This window comes from Dermochelys coriacea, chromosome 3 (genome assembly GCF_009764565.3).
Source record: "Dermochelys coriacea isolate rDerCor1 chromosome 3, rDerCor1.pri.v4, whole genome shotgun sequence".
Lineage (NCBI taxonomy): Eukaryota > Metazoa > Chordata > Testudines > Dermochelyidae > Dermochelys > Dermochelys coriacea.
Window position 1 is genome coordinate 90,884,095 of NC_050070.1, and position 17,891 is coordinate 90,901,985.

The 17,891-nt window shown below is 40.1% G+C and overlaps 1 protein-coding gene across 1 annotated transcript in view; it reads right to left on the reverse strand.

Annotated features, from left to right (window-relative positions):
• Positions 1 to 265: 265 nt before the first annotated feature.
• The window catches only part of ROS1 (ROS proto-oncogene 1, receptor tyrosine kinase), a 94,842-nt gene continuing 77,216 nt past the window's right edge, over positions 266 to 17,891 (reverse strand). The window contains 7 exon segments of the mRNA XM_038395198.2: positions 266 to 2,035; positions 2,037 to 2,184; positions 10,210 to 10,373; positions 13,402 to 13,536; positions 14,728 to 14,931; positions 15,062 to 15,159; positions 16,261 to 16,390. Coding sequence (XP_038251126.1) covers positions 1,894 to 2,035; positions 2,037 to 2,184; positions 10,210 to 10,373; positions 13,402 to 13,536; positions 14,728 to 14,931; positions 15,062 to 15,159; positions 16,261 to 16,390 — 1,021 coding nt within the window. The 3' untranslated portion in view covers positions 266 to 1,893.

Consider the following 17,891-nt stretch of genomic DNA (forward strand, 5'->3'; position numbering starts at 1 on the left):
GTCTACACTTTAGAATCCTAATGTAAAGATTCTATTACTTATTATTTCAAGGTTATCCAAATGGGAGCAATGTATATAAAATGCTCATCAGCCAATATATTAAGAGAAAGCAAAAATATACACTTTTCTTATCCAGTGAACATAATCTGGAAAAAAAAGTGCTAGAAGTTTTACAGTTTTCTGTCAGCACCACCAGGTCAGGCTTTCAAGTTTAATTGTAATCACCTACTCTTAACGATCATTTATAGGGGCTTTGACAGGTACTTTAAAAATAGATTTTCTGTATTTATTTTGTAATAATCTCTTAGAAGGCCAGAATTTTAACACCTTGTTCTACTCATTTAACAAACATTTTGGGCCAGACTTCAATGGAGTTACACACTAGCTGAGGATTTGGCTCTTTGTTTTAAAACAACTCTGCCCATATACCATGTTTTCTTTTTTTCTCTCCTGTGTCCTTTATTACTAAATATATTTGCATGAAAACAGGATATTGTAATAGCTAATAGATAAATAATGCAAGAGATGCCATTTAATAACTCTGTCTAACTCATTCAATTATAATTATGGTCCCAATTGACTATCCATGCTTTTTAGTCAGTATATTCCATTTGGAAAACTTGTCAAACAGTTTGGTTTGATTTCCAAATACAGAAAAGGATACTGACATCTTTTGATCTAAGGTCTTGCATCAGGGTTTGTTAACCTGATCTGTTATACCCTTGCATTGTCCCGTTCCCTGCATACCCCATTGGTGCTATCCATAGTAAAAAAAAAACACTGCAAGAGAGAGCCTCTGTCCTGCAGAGCTTACAACCTGACATGAAACAAGACACACTAATTGTGACAAACAAAAGGAGGAAGGAGGACAAAGGTAACAAAAATAGGATCATACAGATCCACAGAAAAACTATTGCACATCTTAATGGTTCCAAAGTCTTTTCTTTTAAATTAAGAAATAAACTAAGCTATACCCAATGATGCACAGCCAGTGGGCTGATCTCTGATTGCAGCTGTTTCAACTGGAATTTCAAAAAAATAAAGTAAAAAAACAATGACATTTTTCTTATATTTTGCAAAAGCTTGTTTTTACAAAAATCTAAATGTGGGCCAAATTTCAGGCAATGTTGTTGCCATAAGCCATAAGCCAGCGAGAACCAGCTTTATAATATATCGGGGTGACCAAACTTACTGACCCTCTGAGCTGCATACAATAAACCTCAGATGTTTGAGAGTCGGTGCACCTGCCAGGGCTCAGGGCTTCTGCTCTGCAGCAGGGTGCTGAGGCTATGGGCTTCGACCCCACTGTTGCTGGAAGGTGCCTCCTTCAGGGTTGAAGCCCCGAGCCCAGTAGGCACCTCGTGCAGTGCTGAAGCCCTAAGGACCCCCTCTCCGCTGGGCAAAAGCCTTTAGTCCCCCCCACCCCACCACAGGGGAGAAGCCCTGAGCTCCCCTTTCCCAGTCTGGTAAGCAGAGAATGGGAGCTATGGGGGGGCTCCACAAGCCACACTTTAACTGTAAAAGAGCCAAATGTGGCTCATAAGCTGCAGATGGCCACTCCTGTAATATATGAAATAGCACATCATTGCTCTCTTTCGAGCATGATTGCATGTGTGCCAAAATTTCATTTTAAAATCACTTCTCATCTGATTACATGTTCAATTAACCTAGTTCATAGGAAATACCGAAGGAGCCATAAAATTCAGGAATTCTTGATCCAAGAACTCCTATGTCACTGGGTTACTATTCTGTTATATATAATTAATTCCTTTGCAATATTTTCCAGTATTTTTAGTCATTACAGTTTTTTAAATAAAACTCCAGATGATATCTCTAATTTTGACAAGAGACACATGCTTGCAAGGTACTTAACCTGAAAATAAACCTATCAGATCACTCGTCATTATCAGAGGCATAGTTCACACCTTCAGGACCGCTGAAAGTATGGCAGAGTGCAGGATATTTTCCTTTACTTATTTCTTCATCTGCATGTAGTGCCTTCTCTTCTTTCCTCAGACTGAAGGAATCAGATTTCACCCAGCTCATTTGAATCTCTGTTTTCTTGATCTTGGTTGTTTTCTGTGACTAGTACCAAATAGTTTAAACCTTCGATGTTCCTGGTTTCCATTAATGCAGCTGAAAGAGTACTTTCTGAATCTGTACATGGAGCACCATCATCTGCATCTGAAAGAAAGGCTGCTGTTTTACTACCAATTCAAATGTGCCATTAGAAGGCAAAGAGAATCAAGCAGCAGGTAGAGAAAGTGAATCTAGGGACCACAGAAAGAGTGACAGCTTGCATTTATTCTCTGCTGCAGCATGCCTGGATTATATCCTGAAACAAAAAATTCATCACCACTCATGCTGAAAAGGACAGTAATACAGTTATAAATAAGTGATTTGCCTTTCCTGGTAGGAAAGACTGTGTGCATATGGCAAGAATGTTTGTAACCTCTTGGATCCCACTTCTAATCAAAACTGTCCCACCATTTAGGCAGGTTCTTCCCTACTGGCAGAAGGTCAAGTAAAGTATAGATTGATGAATTCTCTACTGTGCTTCTAGTGGCAGAGACATATAACTTAATAGGTTTGTCCATTTCTGATTACTTTAATTTACAGTTTTTATTGCAACTTTGTATTGCTTACATTTGCACATATGCTCAGAACTAGGGATGGGCATATCTTTTAAAACCTGAAAAATAACTGAATAACTAAAAGGCTTGAGTTATCATTGCTGTTATTCTGTGTATTTATTCTTAGTAACACATACCTTTTTTTATTAGATACCTACTTACTTTATTTCATTACTGGAAAATAAAGCATATGACACTCAGGTTCATCTATATGAAAATGAAGCATGTGACATCCAGGTTTATCTATACTTCAGAACCACAAGCATTGTGCTGTTCTACCCAGAGGACATTTAATTATTCATGTTGATTTACCAGCTTTTTTTTATCCTTCCCTGTACTATGAAGAACTCAGAAGTGAGTCGGGTCCACATGATACAGTCAATTCGGAAAGATTATCAGAAAAAAGAAATTTAATTTAAGAACCCTATTGAGAGGAGGGAAGTTTGGAGACAGATCAAATTATGTTGACATACTGTGATGACTGACAGCTAAGAACAATCATTTGATACACTCTTTGTCAGTTCAGGGTCATTATGGCAATATTTAGTAAGCCAATCCTCATTGAGATTTCACCCACCAATGTGGCTCTTCTTTGTATTTGGTTTTTTGCTTAATAGAGCACCCAATGGAAAACTTCAGGGGCAAGCTGCCCTGGAATAGGCATGTTGGCTACACACTGAGGGCATATTCTCAACAAACTCTTAAGAGAGAAACCTTAAAATAAGGACTTCCAAGTAAAACCAGGTATTTACGGACCAGACATATGCTGGCTGACCAGCCTAAGTATAGAACACTAGAGGAGCATTCGGATTTGTTTCCTGTATAAGTATCTGGAGCTGATGAGGTGATGGTTACAGAAATGTGAGCATGAAGTCACTGTGATATTTTTACCAGATATATAGATACATTACTAATTCTTTCCCCATCAGTCCTGAAGGATCACAGAATATAGAAAATATAATTTTCTCCTTAGATGACATGCCACTGTGACTCCCATTAAAGAAAAAAAAAGACATCTTGCAACTAACTTATTATTTTGTTTTAATCTTTGAGCTTTGGAGACAAAATAAGAAGAAAGACTATTTTGCAGAAGCATTCAATATAGTGTACAAAGCCAGGGAAACAATACAACCCTGTTAAATATACCTTACTTTATGTCATGACAGCAACTAGTTACAAAACCACTACAGAACTGATGCTTTGCCATGTTTACACATTGAAGTTTTACACATGGTTAAATGTGTATGCTCTTTCCATTTGCCTCTATTTATTCTTCTGTTGGCATAACATTCCAGGTGAAGGCACCAATGAAAACTTTGCACCTTATACACTAATGTACAAGCTGAGAAATATATGTTAAGATGTCAAGTTATTGAGTCCATAGGTGAGCTTAGCAAGGCAAGAAAAGCTAACCTGGATCATTACGGCACCAACAGACCAGTAGAGGATACACAGAGGAACAATTACATAAAAGTCATGGCTGGTTAGGAAAGCCTCAGGAAATTAGAGAAAAGGCTGTGAGCACCCGAAGCAGCACTAAAGGCCAGAAAAGCCATAGACCAGCATCTGAGCTGAGTTTGGATAAGCCTTGGGAGGCAAAAGAAAACTGCTAGGTTCTCAAGCAAACAAAGAGGGAGGGACATATGGGTGGGGGCTGGTTTATACCTGGATCTTGTCAGATTTTTTTGTTAGTTTCAATATTGCTAACATTAGATGTTTGATTTATACCCAGGGTAGGTTATATGTGAGTAGATGCAGCCATTAAATTTTGTTTTGTGATCACTTCAGATTTCACATGCAAAGCCTGGTTGAGCCAGTTAAACACTCAAATGGGAGACCTCCAAGCAACGTCTGAATGCTGTATGCAGTGTTGTGGGTGATTCACCAGTGGGCGCTTATTCCCTTAGCAGTTTTCCCAAAAAAAGCATTGTTAAATGCAACGCCCTGGCCAAACTGCATTAATTACACTGGGCCTCTCCTAATTCACCCTGCACTTTCCACTGCCAAATTTCTTCAGTATTCTTCAGTTACCTCTTGTTCTAAATTGATATGCAGTGTTGTTCAGTGCTGTTAAATAGCTACTGCATTCCACCACAGTGGTGGGAGAAGCAATCACTAGGCATATTCCCTAAATACCTTGTGGGACGTTATGCAATTAGTTCATGTAAGTAAATGTTCTGAGATCTGGTGTGGAAAGGTGCAAATAGTTATAAAGTTTATATAAATACCTTCAGTGTACTTTCATTATAGTTTTATTTAAATAAACTTTTGATATTAAGCTTTGCTATTCTGTCATCCTAAGGATGCTAAAAGTGAGAATTTTGCTTAGCCAAGGGACAACTGTGCTGTGCACCCATTTATATAGTGTTTAAAAAATAAAAACACTTAAAAAGTTAAAGTCCATTTTTCAAAGAGATGTTTATCAAGAGAAACCTCTGTATGCAAGAAGCACTCTTGGTAAACACAATGTGGGCCACAGTCAAAGCAGGGATAGATGCAGACTGGTTTGTTAGATAAAATGTATTGTCATCTAAGAATTCCTAGAAAGGATCAGGGCCCCATTGTGCTAGGCACTGTACATACATATAATGCAGAAGACAATTTCTTCTCCTGCTTTATAATGACTTATTATAATTATTACTTTTTGTATTTTTTCAAAATCTAAAGGAAGGTGTGACTGTTGTTTCCCTAACCTAATAATAGTACCCATTATTTGTTCTCTCTGAAATGAAAGAGTAATTGGCAAGGAAACAGAGATGAAATGACCGTTCTGTACTGTACTGTTTTTGCATGCAGTGTTGTAGCCATCCACCTCTACAGCAAAAGGGCTTGAAATAAAAGCCTATTGAAACCAATGGGAATCCTTCCATTGACTTCATTTGGCTTTAGGTCAGACACTAACTGAACTAAATAGAACAGAGAAAAATGGAATTTCAGAAGCCTGCACAGAAGGCCAGATACAAGGTTTTGGTGATGTAGTTTATCAGCACACCTGTTTTAGAGAAATTTCTGCTTGTCCAAGTGATTTATTTAAACACAGGCAGGTGTGCAGAATAGCAGATAAGAGTGATTGGTTTTAACAAGGTACATGAGTTGAAAACCATTACTGTTCATCCAGCAGATGCTACGCTCTCTAATCCCAGATTTTAACACTGCAGAGAAGTTCAAATAGATCTGATCATTCCTATGAATAACAGAGAATTCAGGGGAAAAAAGACTCATGACATACACCCCGCAGGTTACTTTATTACTCTTTTTTTTTTCCAAAATGTGAATTGAGCATTTAAGAATGGTGGTGGCTTGCCAGCTGTAAATATAATATAGCCACAAAATAATTTACCATGGACAGTGGCACTGCTGCCTTCTTCAAACTTCCCCACCCTTGTGCCTGATCTGTCTAGAAGGACCATTTCTAGATGGGACAGAGTAGCAGAGGCTCAGACTGGCACTTTGAGCAACTAGAGATTTGCCTGATACATCCAGCTGGAGCAAGAAGTGGGCGCTGAGGAAAGCACTGATCAAAACTTGTGCTGCCCAGCAGACAGACAGATACTTAGATATTTGATTACCTTCTATTCAATACTCCTCAGACAAAGTACAGCTGCAAAAAGAGCCCAGCACATCTGTCCAATGTTTTTGAACATTAACATTTGGTAGACACGCCTGGTCTGTTCAGTGGATACACAGAGCTTTCACTCCATTTAATAAAATCACTAGAAAAGACCTAGGGGGTGTAATGATGCTCAGTCTGAAATATGGTAAAGCCCCGTAAAAATAGATCTGCTGACCATATTCCAGTACAGTGTCTCTATAAACAAAAGCCAACTCTTGTAATGATTGTTCTGTTTCTGGCAAGGATTTGTAAACTTGTTAAAATGTCCTAAATAAATAAATAACCAACTAGTCCTGCCAGGTCTAAAAGGCAGGGAGCTGATCAGCTCCCTCAGCTTTGCTAAGTATCCAATCCAGCAGATTGAGACATTGGCAAACCTACAATTACACTTGTAGGCATAAACTCCATGTTTGCATCCACAAATGAAGCAGTCTGGGAACGGCACAACCAAACACCCAGCTTGCATTTACAAATGCAGAGGGTTGTTCTGTAAATGGATAAACCTGACAATTCTACAGGTACATTTCTGGAGGCTGACAGGAATTTGGGGCCTTAATGTTAACATGGTAGTTAGTGATACTTTTCATTTAGGCTTTTTGAAATTGGAGGAAGGATGCTCTTATGTTTCAGGCACTGAACTGGGACTCAGAAAATCTGGAGTTTGATCCTGGCTCTGCCTATGTGATCTGGGGCAATTCACTTAATTACTCTGTAGCTCAGTTCCCCAGTCCAATAGGATAACCGTGCTTCCCTGTCTCACAAGGGTGTTGTGAGGATAAATTCATTTTTTGTGGGCACTCAGAAACTACAGTGATAAAAACCATAGAAATAACAACCGTGGGAGGAAAGCTATAAACTCACATTGGTTAAATTATCTAAACTGCCACAGTGCAGTGCACTCACAGTAGTTGTTGGGAAGAACACAAAGACTTTGGTTGTGGATGACCAGCGAAAGGCTACAGACTAAAGGCTGAATCTCAGAGTAATGGAGCAGAAAGAAGTTCTCTCTTCTGCACCTTCATAATGTTCACACTGACGCGCTTACTCTAGAGATGGATATTCTACAGAGTCAGATTCATGTTCCCCTCTGAAGAACAACCCATGGTATTTGGTCATTGTTCTTGGTGCATCACTGCCATGCTCACATCAATATTTTGGTGTCACCAATAGGATGTTGTGTGATGTAAAAAAGGACAGGTTGCGTGTACGATAGCTGGCTTTATTAGCGGTCACCAGTGAGGCAGGCTGGTAAAGTGGATAGCTTTCCAGGAGCCACAAGCCGCTTTTTCTGCAGGTGTGGAGACATTTATACAGTTGGACTGGGAGAGAGATCAGGCATCCAACAGCTATCTTCTTCCTCACTGCTCCTCTTTGAACTCTCCTTTCTCCCTCTCTCCTAATTAATTTCTTGCCCTGCAGATTGGGGAACTTTTGCATAGAACCTTGTCTCCTGAACATGTCTGTTTTAGATATCATCCTTCAGTATAGTTGTATTTTAAGAGGCTGGATATTTGCTGGGGTCTTTATCTCATTCACACATCTCTATTACATAAATTCTTATTTCTCCTAAGAGTCAGGGGTTATAAAGTAGCACTCATCTATCTCCTTCCATAACAGCAGGATTCTCTTTAGATCCTACACTGTGCCCTTCACTGTGGTACCTGCATGCCTAATGTCCTCAATGTCCGTAGGGTATATGTGCATTGCAGCCAGGGCTGGGAATGGCAGGTTGTTTAGATATACCTGCTCTAGCTGTACTTTAGTTAGCTCACTAAAAATAGAAGTGAGGATGTCACAGCCCAGGCTTCAGCATGGGCTGCACTAATCCTCCTGACACCCTGGATACATATTTGTTTGTGCATCTAGTATGGGTACATTCACATGAGCTTCCCTCCACAGCCCCGGCTGTAGGGTTGATGTAGTGTCATTACAACTTCAAAGATAAGTTCTCCTGTCAATGCAATGTGCAGGTAGGTCTCTTGATTTTCTGTGGATCTCTGTGCCCAAGATCAGTTCAAACAAACAGTTATCTGCCTGCAGTGTAAATCCCCTGAAATAGCATTCACGCAAATATTGCCTCCATATATGGGGCTGATTTAAGCAAGAGGTGGCAATTCAATTCGGGATCCTGAACTAAAATGAACATTCCTTAATTACTCTGTTGTAAATTGTTTTGGGCAGGGAAAGTGTCTCAGTCTATGAATGTCAAATGCTCCATAATATCGAAGTGATTTTTAATAAGAATAATCCTGAGTTTACACATGCTATCATTTTAGCTGTGACTAAATTAAGCACATTTATGTTAGCGCTGGTAAGACCAAGGCCAAATCAAATAAACCAAAGGTCTGTTCCATGATGAATTATCCGAGACCTGTTTTCCAAAAATGTTACATGACCGTTGGCCTTTGTGTGTAATGAAACTCCTGTTACAAACCTCCAGCCAAGAAATGCTCACTGTCACCAAGAGATTTGGTTCCAAGAGAAAGAGTCACATGCTGAGGGAAGTGAAGTGATAGGCCTAATAATAATAATACCTAGCCTTACTTGGAGTTTACATCTTCCAAATGCTCTAGAATTCTTTCCTAACTGATTCTCCCAACACCCCAGGAGGTAGGTAAGAGTTAGTATCTCCATTTTATAGATGATCCAACTAAGACACACTAGATTTTCTAGGATCTCTGCCAGTGTACTAACACTGGTGCAGCACCACCAGCAGGTAGCAAGAGAGGACGCATTTGTGTACACAGGGCACTGGCATTTTTACCATCTGGGCATCTAACCCAACTCAGATCAGGTAAAGATGACCCAGTAAAGCTGCTTGCTGTCACTAGTGCCCTGCCTATACTTGTACTTCCACCATTGCTACCCACCAATGGAGCTGCAATGCTGGTAGCACAGTAGTGGGAGATTTCCCCCAAAAAGATAGTGTAAACCAACTTAAAATGTTAGTGGCCTCCTTCACAAAGGTGCTAAACAGTCACAGTTCCCACTGATTTCAACATACATTATAGCTAAGACTGGTAGCACCACCTATTATTAAGATTGCCCCACACTTCTCTCAATAAGACCGGTTTTCAGAAGCATATAATTTTGCCAAACTTCAACTGTCTGGGCCGAAATTTTCCATGCTGGGTGTCTGCCTTAGGCTGAATTGTTTTGGAACATTTCAGCCAAAATGGCTGAACCATTTCATCTGTGCAAGCTTAATTCATCCCTCTTGTGAGTATGCATTATGACGATGGTCACGATCGCAATAACAAGAATATATCACCCTTTCTTTTGTTGATCTCCTCTGCAGTTTACAAATATCATCCAATTAATGTCCACAAGCCCACTGTGAGGGAGATAAGTAGTACTGTCCCCATTTTGTCACTGTGAATTTGAGGTAAAGAAATCACTAAGGATATCAGTGTCTGTCCGTCTGAACTTGTATGACAATGAATTCCTGACTCCTATTCTTTTTCTCAGAGCATTAGAACACACTGTTCTCCCACCGCTCATAACCTTGGACACTTGTTTCATGTGAGATAGCATTTTCTGGCTGACAAACTTGTTGGGCCACAACCCGATCTCATTTACACTAGATGAAATCTGAAGTAACTCCCTTGATGCCAACAGAGTTACCCCAAATTTGTACCAATGTGAGATTGCTATGTGGCCCATTTAAACAAAATATTTTTCATGTCTAAAACACCTGCAACATTATGTTTTGTAACTACATCACTATTTTACAGCTACAAGAGCATTTACATATTCTGCTTTGTATAATCATACACAGAATGCCAGTTATAGAGAAAGTGATAAGCTACTAACTAAAAGCTAAGTTGTAAATAATATGGAACCAAGACATGATAATGAAAGAACAGAAGGAAAAGCTGAACTACAATGTTGTCTACTTTAAATTATCCTGTACCTTGTCAACAGGGGAGACAAGTAGGACTAAAGGCATTGTCTCAAACTCACCTTCAAAGGCATGGTTGAGGACTCCAGTAGAAAGCATTCTGTCCTCAAGCTGGAGCCTGGAGCACATAGGAGAGTTTCTCAGTTCTTGCAGTTGGTCCTGAATATAACAGAATGTGGGCCTATTGTGAGGTTCTTGGGCCCAGCATTTTGTCATTAAATCCCATCTAGAAAAAATAAATGATATAATAAAAGAATTAATTATAATGTAATTATAGCCACCATTATAACGAAGCTATGTTAGCAGATCATTAAATCCTCACCACCAATAACTTTGAGGGCCAGAGTTTCAGCTGAGGTAAACTGGCATATCTCCATTGACTTTAATGAGTCTATGGTGACTTACACTATAATGTTTCATTAATGAACACACAGATGAACACGATAGACTGGGGAAGAGTCAACACGGCTTTTATAAAGCAAAATCATGCCTCACTAATCTATTAGAATTCTCTAAGGGTGTCAACAAGCATGTGGACAAGGATGGTCCAATGGATATAGTGTACATGACTTTCACAAAGTCCCTCACAAAAGGTTTATAAGCAAAAGTAAGGAGTCATGGGATAAGAGGGAAGGTCCTCTCATGGATCAGTAACTGGTTAAAAGATAGGAAACAAAGGGTAGGAATAAATGGCCAGTTTTCACAGTGGAGAGAGGTACATAGTGGGGTCCCCACCAAAGATCTGTACTGGGACCAGTGCCATTAAACATATTCATAAATGATCTGGAAAAGGGGGTAAACAGTGAGGTGTCAAAATGTGCAGACAATACAAAATTACTCAAGACAGTTAATTTCTCTGTCTGTTTTTTATTTAATCAAACCTTTTACTGTGGATGAACTCTCAATATTGGCCAGCGTAACAAGTACAACCGCTTAGTTACACACATAATCAAAAATGTTTCTTCACCAAACTCAGCAGCAGAACTTTCATGGGTAGTGAGGGGTTATGTGTAGAAACTATGGCCTCATCTACATTCAGGGACTGCCATAATTCAGCTATTGGGGTAGCTGTGCTGGTACACATTCCTACATGTAGACAAGAGCCTTTTGGGGTTTGCATTGATTTAGCTCAATTGTTCAAACTTTGGTTTGCCTTTGTCTACACTTAGGGGTTCACACCAGTGTAGTTATGCCAACTGATGGCCATCAATTACTATATCAGGGTTTGAGTGTCGATAAAGTCAATATTTACTTAAGTGTAAATGCTTGTAGAACACATAGTCCCTGTCCCAACTCACTACTAGAATTTACCCCCTCCACTCCTACAGGGAAAATGGATTATTATCTTCCTGGATTAACATTTTGATAAACAAATGGTGTGTGTGTGTGGGGGGGACATTCACATCCTCCTCCCTACCCACACAGTCCCTGCCCCTTCAAGGCCTTTTATGTCCTAGGCTTCATGTGAGTTCTACTTGTCCCTGCAGTGAAAGCCTACCACAAATTCCTAAACACTTCTTAATTGAAGTTGTTTGGCCTTTGAACCCTCTTCCTATCGGTGACGGTTTGTTTTGTAAAATGACAGTGAGCGAGCTGAAGTGCAGAGGAGACGATTAATGACTGCTGATGTCCAGTGCAGGTTCAATTGGGAAGCAGGAATGCCAAGAATCTAGGCATTCCATTAATAACTGAGCAAAGCAGCAACAAGCGATTTACTTTACTGACAGAATCGGCATGCAGGTGCTGAGTGGTTGGCCAATGAGATAAATGAAGGTACAAGACTTAAAGAGCTAATTCAGACTCCTAGCTTTTAAAGATCAGGTTATTGATCTTAGACCTCATCCTACAAGTTACAACGTGTGAACGACCCCCACCACCTCCATGCAGTCCCCCTGAAGTATGGATCTCTGCAGGGGTCCACCTGCACATTGTAAATTGCAGGACTGAAGCCTTAGAGGGTTATTTCAGCTAAAATAGATTTTCCTTGTTCCTTTTGAAGGCCTACTTAATCTTTAACAAGGCAACATAGAGCCTTGAATAGCTTCCTACTAGAAATAAATTTCATGTGATGTATTTGTTAAATACTCTCCAGCAATGATCCATGAAACTCATGCTGCTACTCACTAACTCCCTGCCGTAGAGGGCAGGGCTCACCAATTCTTCCCAAGCCACTTCTATAAAGCAGATGTTTGTAGGACTTTTACACCAGCAGGGATCTTGCATGTCAGCTGGTCTCTCTTTCCATTTTTTGGACTGAATGCCAAATGCCCTGCTGTGACTACTTAGATGATATAGCAACTTCGAATATAAGTCCTCCTCAGAGTTTAAGGGGTAAAATGGATTTGCTCCATCTCCCTCGAGCGACAGGCATATTGAGCCATTCTGCACATCAGTCTTTTTAAAAAAATTCATTTTAATGAAATGTAGTGCTTAAGATAGCCCAGAAAGGTGCTGTTTTTATCCACAGATATGTACAGAACTGTCAGAAGAAGAATAAACTTCTCTATTCTCACTTTGCCTCAACCTTTCTCTGTAGAAAGTACTTCTAGGGTGAGGGGGTGCCTGGTCTCCAAACACATTCCATCTATGGCTGGTTTTCTGAAATTGCCAACAAGGGTGCTAAGTATGATGGTTACATAGGCACCCGTACACTTCGAACTAGACTGAGACTAAATTTCTTAAAGCCATCATGACTTCTATTGACTACTGAACTGGCTGCAGTCAAACCTGTGACCTATATAAGTGAAGGCTACATAGGCCATTACCAGTCCACACATCTTATGTTTAACTGCTTGGATGTGATACATTCGGTGAGTGGCAATAGAATGCACCGACTGAGAAAACCCAACTTCTGTACTCAAGTGGTTAAATTTAAGGGACAGAAGATGAACTCTCTGAAATTACCACTGAATTAGATTAGATACATCTCTTGCTACAAGATTCATTCCCAATGCTGAATGTCCAAATTATATCTTGGTTCCTGCATGTACAACAATAAATACACACCATTTAATTTTAGGGCTGAATTTTCAGCCACAACCAAAGCTCTACACTCACAAACTGGGCCATTGGATGAATAGCTAGCTGCGTGCAAATGCAGATTATTTTGTCTGCCAAAAAGAGAACACACTGAATGCTGCAGGGGAAAGCTATTGCACGTGCAAAAGGTCCCATGCAAAATGATGGGCAGGTGGACATGTGGCCCTCAGTATCTCATTAATGTTCATGATACTATTCAAACAAAATTAACTTACAGATCATCCGGACAATTGTTTGGCAACTCCAGCCTTCCTCCTGATTGTACATGATGTAAAACATCAAGATTGGAGTAACCTGGATATGGCTGATAACCCAGAGTTAAAGTTTCCCAAACCAAAACTCCAAAAGCCCTGAGGAAGGCAAAGGGAAAATTTTAATGAGCTTAATGAATGTCATAAATAGACAATTATGTCTACTGTTATTTAACCTAATTTTCTCTAACCTCTAAATAAGAAAATACAGAGCTAATGGGTTTTAATTTTCATATGAACCAGTTCATACATTCTTAACCAGGTCTCTAGAGCTCCTAGAAAAAAATTCAGGAAGTAACCTATTATGCCACCTATCCTTCACGCACATTGGGATCAATCCTGTAAGGAACTGAGCACCCTCACCCTCCACTGACACTATGTAACATACAATTGTATCATATTTATTTAAGCAGCCTCTAGTGGTGTCAATGGGAGTTACACTTGCTTAATGAAAAGGAGTACTTGTGGCACCTTAGAGACTAACAAATTTATTAGAGCATAAGCTTTCGTGAGCGACAGCTCACTTCATCGGATGCATTTGGTGGAAGTGAGCTGTAGCTCACGAAAGCTTATGCTCTAATAAATTTGTTAGTCTCTAAGGTGCCACAAGTACTGCTTTTCTTTTTGTGAATACAGACTAACAGGGCTGCTACTCTGAAACTTGCTTAATATCACTCTGGAGGCAGTCAGCACCTACAATCTGGGGCTGGACTTGAAGCACGATACATTTCCCTTATGTAAATAAAAAGAGTGAAAATTAAATGGCTGCAGTGAAGTACTGTTGAAAATTCTAACTGTGCTGATGCTAGGATCCAGACTGGGACAAAGATCTAATGAAGTGTACTAAAAATTTAAGGTCATTGGGGAGCTCGGGGAAATAGTGCTAAGGAGAAAAAGTGTGCCTCTGTGGAGGATGCGCCATTTGGTCTAATGGAAAGTGGAGTGGGAAGAATGTAATGTCAGCAGTCAGTTCATTGACAAAAAAAGCAAAATAGACACTTTGTGGACATCCATATAAATTTGTTTTGGTCATGTGACCCTAATTACTTCCAGCTGGACTGAAGTGAGACTCCATGGCTTTAAATAACGAAATATATACATGCAGGTATTTGTCAGAAGGCAGGACCTTTTATCAACTCAGGAAAACATCAACAAGCAGACATTATTTCCCTCAGTATAAAAATGACCAGAGATGGCACTATAATAATACATCATTGCTACTGCAAACTGATTTTTCCATGCTTTACTATTTATTATTTTTCCCACCTCTTTGTACCCCCAGGAACTTACCATACATCAGATCGGTTAGTAAACACACCATCAATAAGACTTTCAGGTGCCATCCATCTCACAGGGAGAAGCCCTTCTCCTCTTTTCCTATAATAATCGTTTTTATAGACATCCCTGGCAAGTCCAAAATCCCCAATCTTCACTATTCGGGAGAGGCTGGTGTATTCCTTCACTGACACAAGGCAATTACGAGCTGCCAGGTCCCTAATATACAAGCATAAACAATGATGGAATTGTAATAGTTTTTGCCAGGCAATCATTTTCAGTTTAGTTTATTTGCTCCTACAACTGTAGGTAACAACATGTAAGAACTACAAGGAAATTAACCCTGTACCTATGAATGAAGTGCATTTTCTCTAAATAGACACAACCTTTGCAAATATCCAGACAGATAGCCAGAAGATCAGCCACTCTTAGCAAAGGACCGCGGAACTAAAAGAAAGAGAGGCAGTGATTAGCAATGTCTTCCATCTTTATGAAGGCAGAACAAAAAAGACCACTTGTTATGTCAAAATGTATTGCTTTTCTCCTTTTGAGATTACCAGAGATTTTCAAAAGGGCAAAAAGCAGGTAGGTGCAAAATCTCTGTATATTACCAGGACAGACAACTCTGGGTATTCATGATTCAAGAACAAGGGGATTCTCTATTATCTAAGTAATATCAGTGAGAGATAGCAAAACAAACCCTATTTGCCAACTTCAGAGTAAACATAATACCTACTGACATCAATGGGAGATATATGTACCATGTAGTGGGAGAATTGGGCTCCTGGAAATTATCCCCCACCTTTAAGGCATTATTGAGGACAGGCTAATTATGCAAGAGCTAATCACTAAACACTCTCATCAGGCCGGAGACAAGCAAACTTTCTGTAGTATGGATCAATAGCTAAGATCAGTATACTGGATCTGGACTAGGCATAGGAATGGCAGTGAATTAGGTTGTTGCTACAATGCCATAAAATCCTGGCTTTAAGTCATCCTTGCCAGTGATTTTATAATCCATGTAATTATTCCATATACTAAATATGAATCAGCCAAGTAAGAGATTTATCCCTCCTCCCCACCCTTCATTAGTTGGTAGATCTCCCCTAGCATATAAACTCTTTGAGATGGGGACAGTGTCTTCCTATATGTCTGAGAACTGCCTTTCCCCTTATAGATGCTTCTGCAATACAAATCATAAAAAGAGAAAATATTATATTATCAGCCTTATTTATGCCTATTTGGGGTACATGATTTTACTAGGTAAATTCAATGGGCATTTTAGGACTAAAAATGTTTTTTGAAAATATAGTCCTAGGCCTATTGGCAGATCAAGCTACTGCCACACTAGAGCTGAAGTTGGTTATGAGCTCAGTGTTGAGTTCCTGGGCTGCTATGAAGAAGCCAATCCAGAGACCCTCAGATGGAAAAAAGGGTTGGACAGACACAGGGCCTTTCACCAAGGGGAAAAGAGGAAAACGGTGGGATCCTTCAGGAATGCCACCAGCAGCTAAAAATAAAACATATCTTTTGGAGTCCACTGCCTACCTTTTGCGCTCTGGCTCCTCGTAAATAGCTGAGTAGATCTCCTCCTCCCATCAGTTCCAGGATAATGTACTGGGGTTCATTCAACAGACAAACTCCAAGTAACTTCAGGATGTGGGGGTGATCAAATTTGCTGAAGAAAAGAAAACATACGTAGGAGGAAAAATCCAAGAAAAATCATGGACTTTACTAGCTAACTGGACTTGCACCCATTTCCTGCTACCAGTACTGTACTAAGCTGTTTCATCTGTAAAATCCTGTCTGTACCAATTGCAGGCTTTTGACACTTGCAAAGTTCTGTATCTCCTCAACCTTAAAGAGAGCTCAAGTATATATACCAAAAATGTAGCTTTATGTTATTCTATGGGGTAGGGTGGTTAGGCATGGATTCTTCAGAGTGTTCCTTAGGGTGACCAGATGCCCTGATTTTATAGGGACAGTCCCAATATTTGGGGCTTTGTCTTATAGAGGTGCCTATTACTCCCGAATGTCCTGTCCCAATTTTTCACACTTGCTATTCAGTCACCCTAGTGTTCCTAGAAAAAAGGAAGTATGCAGAGGAAAAATACCCATGTGGTTGTCTCCTCTTGGTTGAAGTTAATATGAACTGCTATCTGTCCTTGATATTCTGGAGATTTACTATATTTATAGTGTTTTCCGCAACATAACATTAAATGAGAAAAAAGAGGACATTTTACAATTACTATTATTAGAGTGGAATGACTCACCCAGAGAAATCCATTCCATCATAAAGTCTGTGGGACAACATATCATCTTAGTGCAGAGGAGCTTCAGCAGCTTTGCCATAGATTTGTGCTCGTGTAACGCTGACAGACCCTGGTCGTCAGCAGGCAGGATCAAACCTGCAGCCTCTGGAGCTTAGTGCATGAGCCTCTACCACATGAGCTAAAAGCTAACTGGCTGTTAGCTAAGGCTGTAGAGCATATTCATTTTTCTCTCTCTCGCTTTAAATGGTCTCGGTGCCACTAGATGGGACATAACACCATAACCTGGAGGTGTGTGGGTTACATACTTCCCCTAGCTGAGAAAGTGCATCCCACGCTTCAGAGACTTCCCAGTTGGAATCCCGGATGAGCCCCCACTTGTAACGCCAACATACCCCAGTCATCGGTGAGCGGGATCGAATGTGGGGCCTCTGGAGTAAACTGTTGACCTGAGTCAACTGGCTCTTAGCTAAGGCTGTAGAGCAAATGCATTTAACTCTCTCTCAAAGTGGTCTTGGTGCCACTAGATGAGACAGAACACCACACCCAGGAGGTGTGTGGGTTACACTAGCTTGTCATGAATTTCGACTAACCAACAGTCTAAAGAAGACTCTGATTATGGCACAAGGTGTGTCGGCTGCACCAGAGGTTTCAATAGCTAACACCATGCTAGATGTTATGCACAAGTTCTGCTATCTAGGGTCATCTGTATTGGAGAACTTATTGCGAGATGACAAGCTAAATTCTTGCATCAGCAGCCACCATATTCAGCCAACTAACCAAGGGCATGTGAGATAACAGGAAACTAACACTGAACACCAAGATACACATCTAGCAGACATGCATTTTGAGCACATTGCTGTTGGGTGGTGAGGCCTGGACCATCTACCACAGACATGAAAGAAGGCT